Genomic DNA, 14497 nt, shown 5'->3' with positions numbered 1-14497 from the left:
GGGTAAGTTTGCTGTGCCTATAAATTACCACTGGGTGGCGCTGTTCCCTCACCAGCTCCTCAACGTGGTTCCGCATTGCTGCCGTGTCGCATCCAAACGCTGCTTATCATGGCGTCGGCTCTTTGTCGACTTGGCCGGGTCTCGGCTGTCAGAAACGTCTTCGCCTCGCCGGCAAAGACTGTGACAGCGTGTCGAACGGCCGTGTGCTCCTCTTCCGGAGCCATTTTACCCAAGCCGAAGAAGGTGAGTGTTTATACCGCGTGTAGCCTCACTTCTGGTACTGGATGTTTCACCATTGAATGGGGAAACACTTCTCCCCTTCTATGTCGACTAACGTTAAGTAACCAATTAATTTCTATGGCGGGGTGTGGGACACCGGGAAGCAGACCCCCTTCGGACTTTGGCGGATTGCGGTGGTAGTGGTTCCCTTCTTGTATGTGGGGACTCGAATCAGCAAGAACTTCGCTGAGCTTCTGGAGGAACACGACATCTTCGTCCCCGAGGACGATGATGACGACGACTGAGCGTGTCGACGAGCCAATCAAGAACAACACCATTGGAGCCAGGTAAATGCTGCGTTCAATTACAACCCGTAAATAGAATAACCGAAACAATGTTTGCCAACGTTGACTACTGACATGTACTGAATAATACATCTAAAATATAAAACATACTGAATAATATTCAGACTAATGTCATTGTATCCAATGTGCTCCAGTAAACTGATTGGGCATAACAATTCACTTTTTAACATTCAATTGTTTTTTCCTTTTTCTCTCAGATTTCATTTTGACACATCTACTGGGGACCAGTTTCCTGAGAATTCCATTCCCCTCGTCAGGATTTTTTTTTTTTTTTTTTTAACTGTCTTTGAGCCTGAAAATGTCCTTGTGGTTTTTGTCTTTGCATGCAGTAGTAAAGTTTTTGATAATGTGCTCTATTTTTGTTTTAAGTAACAGTACAAGTGTGACTCTTCAGTATTTGCATTTTCATAAAAAAACATTAATTTCTATTATAAAGTACACATGACTAAAACAATATTACAAAACAAATGGGTGACCGCTCTTAGCTTTTGGGATAAGAATCTCAAATTAGGATATTTCTCTTTAATGGCCCCTTTGACAGCAATCTCGGAAAAGCTTGATCATTATTAACAGACACCAACACGAACGTGTGATGTTACATTTGTATTTACAGTAAAGGGATCTCCTGTCACAGTAGACAAGGGGGTCTAAGGTGAGGAGGAGTTCAGGGTTCGTTAGCACGGTAAAATTTGGACAAGAAATCAGTGCCGCGTGGTTCCTCAGACTCGTGGAAATAACGCATTATATGTGTCTTCTGTTTCCATACGTGGATAGTCTCCTGGAGTTCCATTTTTCCCTGCAAGTGACATTAAATGCAGAAAGGAAACAACTAAAGTGTGGCCTATCCAACATGGAATGAAATAAAACTTCTATGTGTTACCTTAATGACCAACATGTCAATCAGACGGGGGTCAGTGACATGCTTGTTTTTGTCGAACATCTCCCTCACTTTGTCTCGGCCCTGTTGCGTGTTGATATCCAGCTGAAACGTCGCCACTGTTGAAACAAATGTAAAACTATGATACAGCAGCATCTTCTTCCGCACTTTGCACATATTAAATGTTAATATGATCGTTATTATGCATTGAATGCAGTGCCAACATGGCTCAAGCCTAACTGAAATGTTTCAGTACTGTGGATGCTTGTGACTCTTCCAGTCTCCATTTTAGAAAAACCGACGTAGAAAGCGTGTTGATACGCAGTGTAGCAGACATACGCCGGGACGACCAATGTAGTGATACAATTTTTAAAACCTAATTACATATGCCTTCAACGAGAATTGTTTACTTGCTGCTTTAGCGGCGAAATGCTAGCTGACAGACACGACCTTGACACCTAAACCCTTTAAAATGGGACAGTCCAGAAACGACATACCTGTGTTCGGGACTTCTCGGTACCAGGCTCGGTAAAGCTCCCGGACTCTGCGTTTCGCTTCGTCCAAATCTCTGCTAAAAATGGGCTTAACAACTTTGGCTGCACCAGCCGCAGTCCGGGTCGCAGCAGTGGACGCCATGACTGCTGCTGTTGAGATTTCCGGTGTTACTTACTCGACGGTGGTGTAGTAAGAAAGAGTTGCGCCGTCTAGCGGACAGGAGCCAATTTACACTTCAAAACGTTAATAGTGATAAGCTGAAAGTGCCACTGGAACCGTGAAATTTTAAATTCACACTTGAATGAGCTCAATATTAATTTGCAATGTAAATGTGTAAATTAAATGTGTCAAGGGAATGAATTGGGTATTTTGAAAAACCTTAAACATTAGGAATATAGAATTTTTGAAGGGGGGAAAAAAATGAACGCCCGGAAGGCATGAATTTTTGGAACATGTTGAAGTTGGCGTGAACTGGTTGAAAAATGAGGAAGAAGTAGCAGGACAAAATAAGTGCAAGGAATAAAATATAATAAAGTTTAAGATGTCACATAACCAAGCACGTTTCCTGTTCATAACATACAAAAAAAAAAAAGCTTTCATTTCAAAGCATATTTTTAAAAAGCTGTACAGCATAAAAAAAAGTGAGATGACAGTAGCTCTGTGTCATGTCATTCAACAGCCTCAAGTCACTAACAGACACATCAGGATCTATTGGCTCATCCATAGTAAAAGCTGACATCAAATTACCTAAAATACCTGAAACTATACCGACAACTATTCCAGTTTTAATACAAAATGCACTCACATGCTTTCACTCACTAGAGGCAGAAGCTTTAGGAAAAATGGCAAAGTGCAGTTGGTCACACGTGGTCCAGTGTAATGAAGCCAGTTTACAGCTCATCTGTGCTGCTGATTGGCGGAATGCTTGAAACAAAAAGGCACGATCACAGTCCGCTCCCAAACTTTGACCATATTCTCTCATGTGTTCATTCAGTCACATCCAAGAAGACACACCTGCAAAACAGCAAACGTAATTTCAATTCTTAAATGGTCCAACCGCTACAAAAACACAACGGGTATTGTTTGCTAGCATCTGAGAAGAAGTCAAACCTTTCACAACAGGGATTGTCAGCGAACTCTCAGTGGTCCATGCTGTTCCCCAGCCTTTGGCCCTCCTGCAGTGCAGCCATGGCCAGCCTCAAGTGCTCCTTGAGACTCTGGATCTCCCGCTCACTCCGACCTTTAATGCCACTCAGCTCCTCATTGACCTCGGCGTATCGCTCGCTGGCCAGACGTTTCTCCTGGTTGTGAATGATGGACACTCAATTATTGGTGGATTTTCTTTTGCAAATTAGCACTGTCTGCAAAACGTTTTGATTTTCTTATGCTCAGTCTACACAGAGCAGTAAAAGTTTGGTGACGTCTTGGTATCATGGACCTTTGCTGAACGAGATGCTGCCATCTTGTGGCATCTTGGTGTCAAGTAACTACTTGGAAGTCTTGTTAAGTTCAAGTATGTCATAACACGCACACACACACACGCAGTACCGTACCGTACCGTGTTAAGGAACTGCAGTTCATTCCTTAGACAGCTGATCTCCTTATGTAAGTACTCAATCTCCTTTTCTTTTACCCTGAGAAGTACCTGGAAAAGGAACAACACGGTGGTTTCCATTTCCTGCTCCAAAAGTCATGCCACACATGTAACATGATGAACACAAACGACAGATTAAATGTTAGGTTAGTCAGCCAATACAGGCTTGAGGCATTTAAAAGGGATTATTAAAAATATGTTATTGCAGTGAATGAGGGGGGAGGCATGAGGAAGGTTTCTAAGTTGAACTTTCAGCAGCTTTCTTGCGGTTTACAACAATCCGCTTACAAAAGAGCGAGGCAGTGTCGTCACCTCATTGCCACAACTCGCGATGCAAACGCACAAATACTTCCTTTGCATACGAGGGGCACGTCGTCATGTTTATTTTCTTTCGGTGTTGACGTTAAAATACCGGATCTCACCTCTAGTTCACAAGATGTGTCTTTTTTGTTGTCCTTTGGACCCAGATCGGAGTTGTTACATCGTACGCGGATGAGCTCCTCTGCCAAACGGTCCTTTAAGTTCTGGAAAGAATATTTCTCCAAAATGAATTGGCATGAAAAGCATGCATGTGTACCGATGTTTTTGTGTTACTTACTTGGTTCTCCTTCCTGAGTTGCTCAAGGTCTCTCTCCTTTCGACTGAGTTCCCGCTCCCTTTCAGCATTGTTCTGTTGAGCTCGGTTCAGCTCCAGACACTTCTGAGAGTAGCGCTCCGACAGTCCGCCGAGTTCTCTCTGCAAGGCCTGACTCTCTTCCCTGCAGACGCGTCATCATGAGCATCGCTTTCATTTGGAGAGCGGCGATGCTGACAAAATCCATCTTACTGTTGTTGGCTGTGCAAGGTCGGCGGATCGAGCAAGCCACTGCTTAGTCGATTGACCTTCTCCACCTCTCTCTGCAGCTCCTCTTTGTGTTTCTTCTTGATTGCCTCCATTACTGAAAAATAAAAAAAATTAAAAAAACATGATCTTCCCTGAACCAATTCAGTTATATTCGATGAAACATTTCACGAATGAGAAAAATGGATGATTTGGTTGCGGAAACAAGAGTCGCAAAGAACCATTACGCAATCCACCACTGGCAACGTTTCAGTGCGAGTCATCCCTTTTTAAAATTATAGCCTCCTAAAATGTATTTAAGCTGACCTCGTGACATATCTTGAATCTCCTCCAGCAGCAGCCTGCTTTTCTCCGTTTCTAACTCCGCCATCTGGCGGTCGTGCTGCTTCTGCAGCTCCGCCATCGCTTGCCGATGAGCGTGGTCCATGGCGGTCAGGCTGCGGCCGCACGGACCGTTGGGACCGCATCCGCCCGCCACCCCTCCTCCGTCCCCTCCCCTTCCTCCCCCCTGTAGTTGTTCAAGCTGAAGCCTCAGTGACGCCACCTGGAGAGAGACGAAGACGGAGGTAAAGCGTCACTCGGTCCGAACAATACGCTGCTCTGTGGTTAAGAAGCGACAACCTAATTTTTCTACCTTTAGCATGTTTGTTAGGCTGTCATTTATGAAAAAGAGCAGCATGGTCTGTGTGCGCAGTGCGAATAAGAAAAATCATGCCAAAGAGACCACACAAACGCACAGCAAGCAAAAGATGCAGTTGCAGCATTCCCAAGTCCACTTATTATTTTTTCCGCCCCATCGTTTGTAATTCCATCTAGAAATTTTGAACTTATGGGGAAAACTGCAAGAGCAAATGAAAGAATACTTGAAGTATTAAAAGGATGAAAGTGGGAAATACTTCATCGAAATAGATGAAGATTAATTTGCATGTTTCTTTTGTTAGCAAATTAAACAAAAAACCTGTCCACACACTACCTCCCTCTGCAGCGCCTCATTGGCTGACTGGCTGGAAGGTCGTGACCCCACTGTCGGTTTCTCCTTCAAAGGCATCCGTTCAAACTCGGCCCATTTTTTCTCGATCTCGTCCTCCGTGCGTAGCTTTTGATTGACACCTCCGCTGGCGCTCTTCCGAGACAGGACAGCTTCCCACTGACTGCTCGTGGCTTCTCGTGTCTTGTCCTCCTGCCATTGCTGGCCCTCCCCGACGGCTCTCTGATTGGCCTGTGCGTGGCTGGACGACGCAGGAACAGGGGACAGCTCGACGTAGTCGAACCTGCGCTGAGAGGGAGGAACCTCAGAGGAAACGTCGGCGTGCCGCGATGACGGTCTCCGGGGAGGCAGCTGTAGGCGCGAGTGGGAGTTTTCTTTGTCACTATTGCTATCAGGCAACCTGGTGGAGAATATTTGAAAAAAGAAAAAAAAAGTCACGTATTGAAGATCACAAAAAAAAAAGATTTTCTATTAATAACAATGCAGAAATTACTGTGTGATGTCTGGTGAGGTGCTGGGCCTGATGCATTTCTTTAAAACCTCAATCCAGTTCCTCCTGATTCCCGCTGTCATGGCAGAAAGAGTGAACATGGCCTCTCGTGTCTGTGGAATGACAGATGTAAATGCTCTAAGATGTTGCCACATTTTGATAACATGAACAAAAAAAACAACAACAATCAATCACCTGTATCTGAAAGCCATAGTTCTTCTCCACATCAAACTCAGACACCTTGACGCAAGATTTCAGATCAATTTCGCCATCTAAGTCATCTTTCTGTCAAGAACACCAAAGATCCCTTTTTCAGTTAATTTTTCAATGCGGGTTTTATTTTTTAAATGATGTTTATTTCGGCTTCAACTCTACTAAACGTACCTCTTCTGCACTGGAGTCTCTGTAGTACTTCAGCCCAGCATCAGTCAAAACAAACCAGTGCTTCTTCCACTGAATATAGAAATATACATTTTAACATCTTTTTCTTTTTTTTCTTTTCAATACTTAATGTCATGGAAAAGACTTGCTTTTTTTTGTACCTCTCCACAATCATCCAGTTTAGACATCCATCCCTTCTTGAAGTTTAGGAGGTCGGGCTGTGGGGCAGAAAATCACAAACAATGTCAGGCAGTTATTGCATTTGTGCTTGATGAATGTAACTTTCACTGAATATACAGTCATCACACTCTTGCTCAAATGCCGAAAAATGAGAAAATAATTCATATTTTTCTCCATGAATGTGACCTGTAGACCTTTTATATCCACTGTATGTAAAATGTTCAAGTTCTAGTGCTCCACAACAAAGTTGCAACATTAGTCACAGGGTCGAAAAGTCACAGCGTAGTTCTCCAGACAAGGAAATCACTATCACCATTGGAGAGGCGTTTTAAGAGTGTAAGAGTGTCAGTCACTCTTGTCGTAACCCTGTGACAGATTGTTTTCAAACTAACCCCTAACCTATTTGCAATAGTCATCCTGTTTCTGCTTTTTTTTTTTTTTTTAAACTACAGGAAAAAACATGCAGAAGTTAATAGTGAGGTTTTGGTGAGTCTTTGCTTTAGATTAGACCAAATGTTTAGGGAAAGGAAAAGTTTAAAGCAAATAGGAGCCAAGCCGAAAGTCAAACAAAAACTGGCATTCCATCAGAATCCCAGACCAGATTGTGTTTGACCTTTGAGGTTCCAATGTATCGGTAATATATTTTGGATTGTATCAGATTGTTGAACAGGGGCCTATCTGAGCTGATGTTTAATGTTTACAAGCATTTTGTCCAACCAATATGTCGTATCGAGGAGGCGAGGGGGGGCAGTGCCCCCGCCCCTAACCCCCAGATCAACGCCCATGTACGTACAAATTTACTGCGTTTTTTGTTTTCTTTTTAAGTGCTTTATAACAAATTACAGTTAAGACAAAACAATCGGTAATTTGTTGTCCATGGTGGTTTCTACTTTACCTTGCATATTGTACAATGTATAATTACTTTATTGTTGACAACGCGCCAATGCAGTTGCTAGCGTACACGAAAACACGCAGCAGTTGACATATTTTGCTGTAAACAATCACATAACGTAAATAAAGCGATCGGCACGTTTTTTAGACGCTAGACTGGCATTAGAAATACAGAAAATCGGAGTTGGAAAGCATGATCGTGTTTGAACAGTTTTGAAAGCGTAAATAGCATAAAGCTACCAACTTAAAACACACCCTTGAACCGTGACAAACACGTTGCCCATTATGGCTCATTAAAGATGGCATGTAATAACATGTGTACGGGAAACGCAAAACAGCATTTCAGAACGAAGTCATTGCCATTTGAACGGCTTCACTTGCAAAAGTGTCGATCTTTGAGGAAGGAAGAAAGGAAAGACGTCGCTTTGAAGAGAAGAGAAGAAAAAAAAGACCAACTTACCGTCATGATAACAGGATCCGGTTAGGACGGGGTTGAAAAACAACAAAGTACCGTTAACTCATGAAAAATAAAAACTTATACTTCTCTTCTATCAGAACTCTCCATTTGACTTCATTAACGAGTGAATAAAGTAGCACAACTTTCTTTTACGGGACCAACGCTCCATTCACGGTCCCACCAAACGAGAATCTCAAGCAAGACGCGAACTCCGGTAGTTACGTTTGAAGTAAATGCGACGAAAGAGGAGAAAATATGCGGCGTGCAGTTGGACTGCAGCGACCCCACTAGTATTTTGGACTTGATGTTCACTTCCTGGGCGGCTCCGCTCGACTCTTTGAAGGAGAAAACGCAGCTCGGTAGCTCCCGCTCGCGGCACGCAGCACCGGAGAGTCACTGCGAGCGCCTAGACATCCCTGCTTAGCCTGTTGCTGTAAATACGTCCTCACGTCGGCCATCTTTGATGTGGCATATCTGCAAATATCGGCTAAACCAGCCATAGAGTGACAATCTACAGATTGCACAGAATAAATGCATTTTTAGCAAACGTAACTTTTAATCTTCTTTGTCCTGGGTGAAATTTCTCTCAGTGCTCCTTATTCTGTCACACTTTAAACCCAATTGGTCAAGGACAACGGCTGACCCACACCAACTCTTGGGTCTGGTCATGGTTATAATTAGGTCTGGTCATGGTTATAATTAAACTAAATGAATGTCATGAGTTTAATATTTTAGGACAGCAATTTGAAATCAGTGTGCTGTGACAAAAGTGTGATATGAGGACTCATCAAATGTGCCAAACAAAATTATCAACGTTCCATATAGGCCCTGCCAGCATTTTATTTGATATTTTAAAATACGTTTTTAAAAAAATTCGCTGACCTCCAACATTTGGTCAAGCCCTGCTTTAGTACAGAGAGAGAAAAATAAGCAGCTTTAAGCAGCAAATAAATAAGCCATCTTCACTAACCCCTCCATGATTGCACATCCAATATGGTCTCAACATAGACGTGCAATTAGCACCAAGGCGGTATCTAAGTATACATATCTAAGGTCCACACCACCTAAATCCGGGTCACCCAGCTTTGTCGCTGTTGGTTTCACTTAATGCAGCCCAGGAATTTCAACACATGCCCCAGCCAGCACACCACAAGTGACAAAGCTCAATCTGAAGAAATGCCCGTAGGCAATACGAGAGTCTCCAAAACAAGTGCGCGGCCGGCAACAACAAGAGGGTGCAGAAGCAAGGCACATAGAGACAAAAATAAACATGATCTGTGAACACTGGGCAATATGATCTGATTATCAACAGAAAAAAAGGGGAGGATTGTTGTTTATACTATCTGTATCACATACCTGCATCGGTGCTGATCTGTGATAAGAATCTTTCCAAGAACTGCCCTCATCTGGTGTTGGACTGCAAGACCTCTAAAAAAGTCATAGTGAGGAAAAGTACCATACTATAAATATTGATCAAAATTATTCACAAACTATTAGGTTAATTAAAAAAGCACTACAACTTTTACAGATGAACTTTATTTGACCTTCTCCAAAAGCTATGAGCTCTTTCCTCCAGTCACGCAACAGCGGAGCTAATTTCATTACTACTACCTGCAGCAAGTTTCTCCGCCCATGGAGGCACTCCCAGTTCTGCCATTTTCACGTGACAACCAGAGTCCGCACTACACGAAGCCATATCGTAAACAACGCTGCTAGCATAGATTAGCATTAACACAGTTAGCTGCATTAGTTTGTGATTCACCAATCATCACGGTAACAAAAGCATGACTGTGCTCCGCCTTTGCACAAAGTACAAATGCTTCCCAAAACTTTTATTTTGGACGAGCGATGGGGGACATACCTGTGAACCTACCTGCAACGAGAAGGAGGAGTGAGCACGAGATAAATACCCACTGCCACCATAATACCCATCTCTGTTAGTTTCCTCTTTGTCTTCCCACTCTCTGGAGGGATGCTTGCTCAGGGAGTGGCTGAAAACAGTACAATAGAGTTCAGATGAATCAATGAAATGTAGAGAAGAAGGTGTAAGAGTCCATTAGAACATCCGAAGAACATCTCATGGTGAATTGGTATTATTGAGTTCAGTTAAATCTAACCTGGCTGGTTTGAAGAGTTCCTGTCTCCTCGGGCGCTGAGGTTGCTCTATGTGGTCATCTCTCGGATGGATCATTTTGACCTTGGGTAGATCAGCCAGGGTGGCATATTCCTCCTTGTTTCTTCCAGCAGATGCCACAGACTCAGAGGAATCTATGGAGCTCTGCGATAAGGTATGACTTTGCATTTTCACCCGAGGTACAGGGGAAGGACTCCTCCGAGCATGATGAGGTCTTTTGTCATTAGGGGAGGCGTACTGATTTTCGAGACTGTGTCTTCCTGCCCTAGACCGGGCACCGCCTGGACTTCTCGGAGTTTGCAAGGTGACGGAAGCGTTTCTGTTGATTTTTGCATTCTGCACGGTGGGAGAAGCGGCACGGGATAGCGAGGAGCTGCGGAGGGAGTGTGTCGATCCCCGCCATGATCGTGGAGAGCGATCGGCGGTAGATTTGGAATCACCGTAACTGTTTTGTCTCTGATATGAATGTTCTCCAGCGGTGGCATTTCTGAGGAGAGAAAAGCCTGGAGGGTCATTGGTGGTATTTCTAGACGGGGAAGAGTTTCGGCTATTGTTATTATTTCTCTTTGGAGAACTGCTAAGTTTATTGTTACGAAATGAGGTTTGGTGAGGGGTACCGTAAATTTGCTTCGATGGCAAAGAGTTATGACTGCCATAACCTTTAACGTCAGACTTGCGCAATCCAGACTGGGTTCGGCTTTCATAACTTCTCCTTGAAGGAGAGGAATGTCGACTTTCGCGATTAATTGAAGTACTGCTAGCTGTTTTTCGAAGTGGATACTGACCAGTTGTTTTGTAGGATCTTTTTTCAGAATGGCTATCAAGGATTTGGCTACTATTGCCTGTCTTGTTAAATTTGGGTTGACTCATTGTGTCATGAGCATATCGGGTTGGGGAGCTGCTTGAGTTTTCAAGATCTTGGCCATGAAGTCCATTCCGCAGGAGAGCCTGACTTTCAATGTCGTAGCCTTCTCTTATGGGAGACCCGCAGCGTCCATGACGACTTCTTCCGTCCAGCGATGTCATTGATTCTGATTTACGAAGTCCAGATTGCTCCATTGAACTATAAGTTCTTCTTGAGGGTGAAGACCCACGACTTTCATGGCGAGTCTCCGAAGGTCTACGAGATGGAGCGTTTGTATGACTATGGAGTCTGTGTAATGAACTGACAATATTTTCAGTTTTGTGGAGTGATATTTTGCCAGAAGATGAGCTCCTGCTCTCAAGACCTCGACCACTCACTTCTGTTTTCCGTAAGGCACTCCGAAAATCAGAAACTGTACTGGATTGGGATTTGACCGAACCAGCAAGAGTTTTAAAGTTTCTCGGCAAAGTTCCAGAGTCTCCACGTCGTCCTTGTGATCCTTGCAAGGAGCCTCTCAATCGTGGCTCTCTACCTTGAGACCACCCTCCATCATCAACGGTATGCCCTCTGTTAGCGGAAGGAAAGTCACTAACCCTCAATCGAGCGTTTCCACGTGCCGGGGAGGAAGAGCGAGAGTGCAGAGCTGAGCTTGGCCTCGAATATTCAAAGCGGTCAGATTGTCGGTAGGAAGAATTATAAGAAGCGTTTCCTCTACCGTAAGAACCGCTGAAACCTTTTCGTTCCACAGAAGCCAGAGACTCCGCTATTTTAAACGGAGTCGGACTGGGCGAACGAGCGCCGACCTGCGCTTCAACCTCAACGGCAATGTCGTAGGGGTCAGGTGGAGGGAATTCCACAGGAAGCTCTTCATCCAAAATCGGGGGTACCTGCCTTTCAGAGGCCAGACCAAGATTGGGGTTTCTGAAGGGGATGATATCTTTGGGCTCAACGTCTTTACTGTTAAAGACAGGATGGCCTCTCTCAAAATGACGAAATTGAGGGCTGTTATCACGGGGGGCCCGGGCACCCGCCGCCCTCCCCAGAGAGAAGTAGCCGCTTTCCCGCTTCTCTCGTTCTTCTTTAAACCCTGGTGGGAAGGTGAAGTTAAAACAATGTGACAAAAGTAGAATCAAGGAGTGGTGACATATATTAGGTTACTGATGATTGCCCAGGGACACCTCAGGTAGTGGCGTCACAAGTATTGCCAGGTAAAGAACACCTTTGGCTGTAACAGGATACAGTCAGAGGCAGTAAGTCAGGTTCACACATGGATATTCTCCAAAAAAAAAAAAAAGCTCTGGCCTCATGAATTTTGTATTTGAGAATTTGGGTTGTAATTGTAGGTCAGTGCTTGCTACTTGACCCTGGTGACCCTGACAGCACATCACTGACCTGAACGCCTGTTGAAGCTATCCCCGATGTGAGCTTCATCCATCCAGGCCCGAGAGGTCCTTCCATGAGGTGGCGGCTCAAGTCGAGCCATTCTCAATGATGGGTATTCATCCTCGGCACTGCCAGAGCCACTGAGCTCCTGGTAGTCACTCGGGTCAAGATGGCTGCTTGGAAGATGTTATAGAATGGATGGAGGTGGACATTAAAAGGAAAGATGAGCAAAGAAAACATGTTGATGGGAACTGATGAGATAAAAAGAAATACAGGACGTCACATTTCAAAACATATATTCATTTTCAAACTCCAAATTTTGAAAATCCTTTTTTGCAGTATATTTTTATCTGTCACATGTTGCTACATACCAGCAATTAAATTTAATTTAAACAAAAAGGTTGTGGATGACTTTTTATTTTGTACATTATCCATTTAACTATTCTAGATGATCATAACACCGAAAGTACATGATTTATTTACCTTAAAGTACCTAAAGTATACATTATTTATTGACCTTATCGTACCTAACTATTCTAGATGATCATAACGCCAAAAGAACAACTTGAACTTCCACTGTGAATAAAAAATAAATTAAATTAAATCACAAGTGACATGGTGAACTTCGAAATATGTAATCCAGTTTGAATTGTTACCTGTCGGTGCTGTCGTCGTCATCTCCGTCCCAGATATTCAGCTCACAGTCCGGGCTCAGAATACGCAAAGAGCTCTCGACATGACCTGGACAACCTCGAGTGACATCACAATAGCTGCTCACCGGCGACAAACGGTCCGAATCCTCCTGATAGGATGATCGACATGGACCAATCACAACTTCAGAGGAGACCACTTTTTCTTCGAATAAATTTACGATCACTTAATTTGGTATTCAAATAATACTGAAATCCGGCTGACAGGTTCTTGTCTCTTTCAACACTCCCTCACCTCCGACACACTCACATGTGCAGTCTGTTGTTCGATTAGGGTTACACCTCTGTAACTTGACACAGCTTAAGGCCTTGATCATTCATTATTTACATTTTTTTCTCAGCGCAAACTCCCGTTTTAATTTTATCGTGACTTAGATACCCTCTTGTAGAATAGCAGACATGATATACTGCTGTACATATTAAATGTCTAATTGCACTGATAAGACTATAAATAAGGCAACCAAAATATGATATATTATTTTTGGCTATATTATTGAAAATGGATGGATGGATATTTATATTATTTATGATATTTATATATATTATTTAGATTCAATAATTATTTAGGTGCAGATGCACCTAATGAAGTGGCTCGTGAGTTAAGTGAGACATTACGCAATATAAATTTTTTTTCTTTTCAAGTATCACATTGTTTAATTCTTTTCTTGTATGAGTAGTTTGTCTCAACACTCAGGATGACTTTTAACCTTCTATTTTGACCCCTACTTCGATTCTCTCTCATCAGGCCCGACTAATCCCATCAGTCATCACAGATTCTGCCGAGCAACATACTGCACCTTCTTCCTGTCCTACCTCATCTTTCTCACCTTGCTGCTGGTGTCTTTTTCCTCAGCCTGAGAAGAGATTGGCGTTAAGAGCATTCCATTGCCCCGTCTCGTCAGAAGTTTGGCTCCGGTGACGGCGTCGAGAGTGGACGGAGCCGCTTCGGTGATGTCCCCAGCGTCGTGATGAAGGCGCCTTTGACGCAGGCAGTCGTGGCAGCGGGAGGGGTCGAAGATGTTGGGTTGAAACTTGGGGCATACGGGCTCGTCATCGGAGAGAGGCATGATTTTGGAATGTGAAATATCATCGCATCCTGTGTTGAGAACTGAGGCATAAAAGCAGAGAGGGAATTCGCAAAAATGTGATATTACAAACAATATTTCTGTTGATTGATTTGTCCAGGTTACGATTAAATGATTCATCTTGGTGTCATTTTCTCAATAGCACAAACCACTGACATTTAAACAGGGGTGTGTAGACTTTCTATAATCAGTGTATTTAACAATAGAAAAACACACAGCACACCACCAGACAAAAATGTCAAAATGGTTATTTGTACACTGAAATAACGATGATCAGGAAACAGGTTAATTGTCTAGTTATTTAACCATTTGGTGATAACCAACCACCGAGAGTAAAAGTGAAACACAATCCAGCCAAGACTGCTCTCAAAGCAGCACTGCCACCAAGTAGCTGCAAGGCCACTACATCGCAGATATAAAATCCAGATATAAGAAACAGCAAAGAACATTTGCAAAAGCATTTACAAGAAAACAATGAGCCTTACCTAACAAGAGTAGCGTCTTGTTGCCTGACCACAAGTGCCCATTGACCCCCCAGCAAG

The 14497-nt window shown here is 43.4% G+C and overlaps 2 protein-coding genes and 1 long non-coding RNA gene across 7 annotated transcripts; 1 reads left to right on the top strand and 2 right to left on the bottom strand.

Moving 5' to 3' along the window:
* Window positions 1-1086: 1086 nt before the first annotated feature.
* On the bottom strand, window positions 1087-2134 carry ndufa6 (NADH:ubiquinone oxidoreductase subunit A6). Its single transcript, XM_037256223.1, has 3 exons — window positions 1959-2134; window positions 1465-1580; window positions 1087-1380 (listed from the first exon to the last, which is right to left on the bottom strand). The coding sequence occupies exons 1-3, from the start codon at window positions 2095-2097 to the stop codon at window positions 1249-1251; spliced, it is 387 nt and encodes a 128-aa protein (XP_037112118.1). The 5' UTR covers window positions 2098-2134; the 3' UTR covers window positions 1087-1248.
* Window positions 2135-2467: 333 nt separating this feature from the next.
* On the bottom strand, window positions 2468-13970 carry LOC119125584 (TRIO and F-actin-binding protein-like). Of its 5 annotated transcripts, none has more exons than XM_037256197.1 (18): window positions 13698-13970; window positions 12817-12962; window positions 12170-12336; window positions 9896-11864; window positions 9640-9769; window positions 9135-9206; window positions 6412-6468; window positions 6254-6322; window positions 6065-6154; window positions 5873-5982; window positions 5365-5779; window positions 4698-4935; window positions 4377-4488; window positions 4149-4308; window positions 3973-4074; window positions 3515-3601; window positions 3067-3257; window positions 2468-2970 (listed from the first exon to the last, which is right to left on the bottom strand). In XM_037256197.1, exons 1-17 carry the CDS (start codon window positions 13935-13937, stop codon window positions 3096-3098), a joined length of 4326 nt encoding a protein of 1441 aa, XP_037112092.1. In that variant the 5' UTR covers window positions 13938-13970; the 3' UTR covers window positions 2468-2970; window positions 3067-3095. The 5 variants fall into 5 exon arrangements, with proteins under 5 accessions (XP_037112092.1, XP_037112094.1, XP_037112093.1 ...); XM_037256199.1 differs by having other exon boundaries at window positions 9652-9769; XM_037256198.1 differs by having other exon boundaries at window positions 12170-12333.
* On the top strand, window positions 9810-14080 carry LOC119125597. The gene is made up of 2 exons (XR_005098504.1): window positions 9810-10066; window positions 13724-14080. It is a non-coding gene; the product is annotated as an uncharacterized LOC119125597 (long non-coding RNA).
* The last annotated feature ends 417 nt before the right edge of the window (window positions 14081-14497 follow it).

The sequence above is a fragment of the Syngnathus acus genome, chromosome 8 (genome assembly GCF_901709675.1).
Source record: "Syngnathus acus chromosome 8, fSynAcu1.2, whole genome shotgun sequence".
NCBI classification, from domain to species: Eukaryota; Metazoa; Chordata; class Actinopteri; order Syngnathiformes; family Syngnathidae; genus Syngnathus; species Syngnathus acus.
Note: the sequence above shows the minus strand (reverse complement) of the source record. Positions and strands in the feature narration are given on the sequence as shown.

What these genes read in the sequence shown, in the direction of transcription:
- LOC119125584 (XM_037256197.1), bottom strand. Translation starts at nt 13,937, where the DNA reads ATGCCTCTCTCCGATGACGAGCCCGTATGCCCCAAGTTTCAACCCAAC. An exon ending in GAGACTCCAGTGCAGAAGAG is followed by an intron (nt 6,155 to 6,253) that starts GTACGTTTAGTA and finishes TGTTCTTGACAG; the next exon opens with AAAGATGACTTAGATGGCGA. An exon ending in ACCTCACCAGACATCACACA is followed by an intron (nt 5,780 to 5,872) that starts GTAATTTCTGCA and finishes ATTCTCCACCAG; the next exon opens with GTTGCCTGATAGCAATAGTG.
- ndufa6 (XM_037256223.1), bottom strand. Translation starts at nt 2,097, where the DNA reads ATGGCGTCCACTGCTGCGACCCGGACTGCGGCTGGTGCAGCCAAAGTT. An exon ending in CCGAGAAGTCCCGAACACAG is followed by an intron (nt 1,581 to 1,958) that starts GTATGTCGTTTC and finishes TTGTTTCAACAG; the next exon opens with TGGCGACGTTTCAGCTGGAT. An exon ending in TTGACATGTTGGTCATTAAG is followed by an intron (nt 1,381 to 1,464) that starts GTAACACATAGA and finishes TGTCACTTGCAG; the next exon opens with GGAAAAATGGAACTCCAGGA.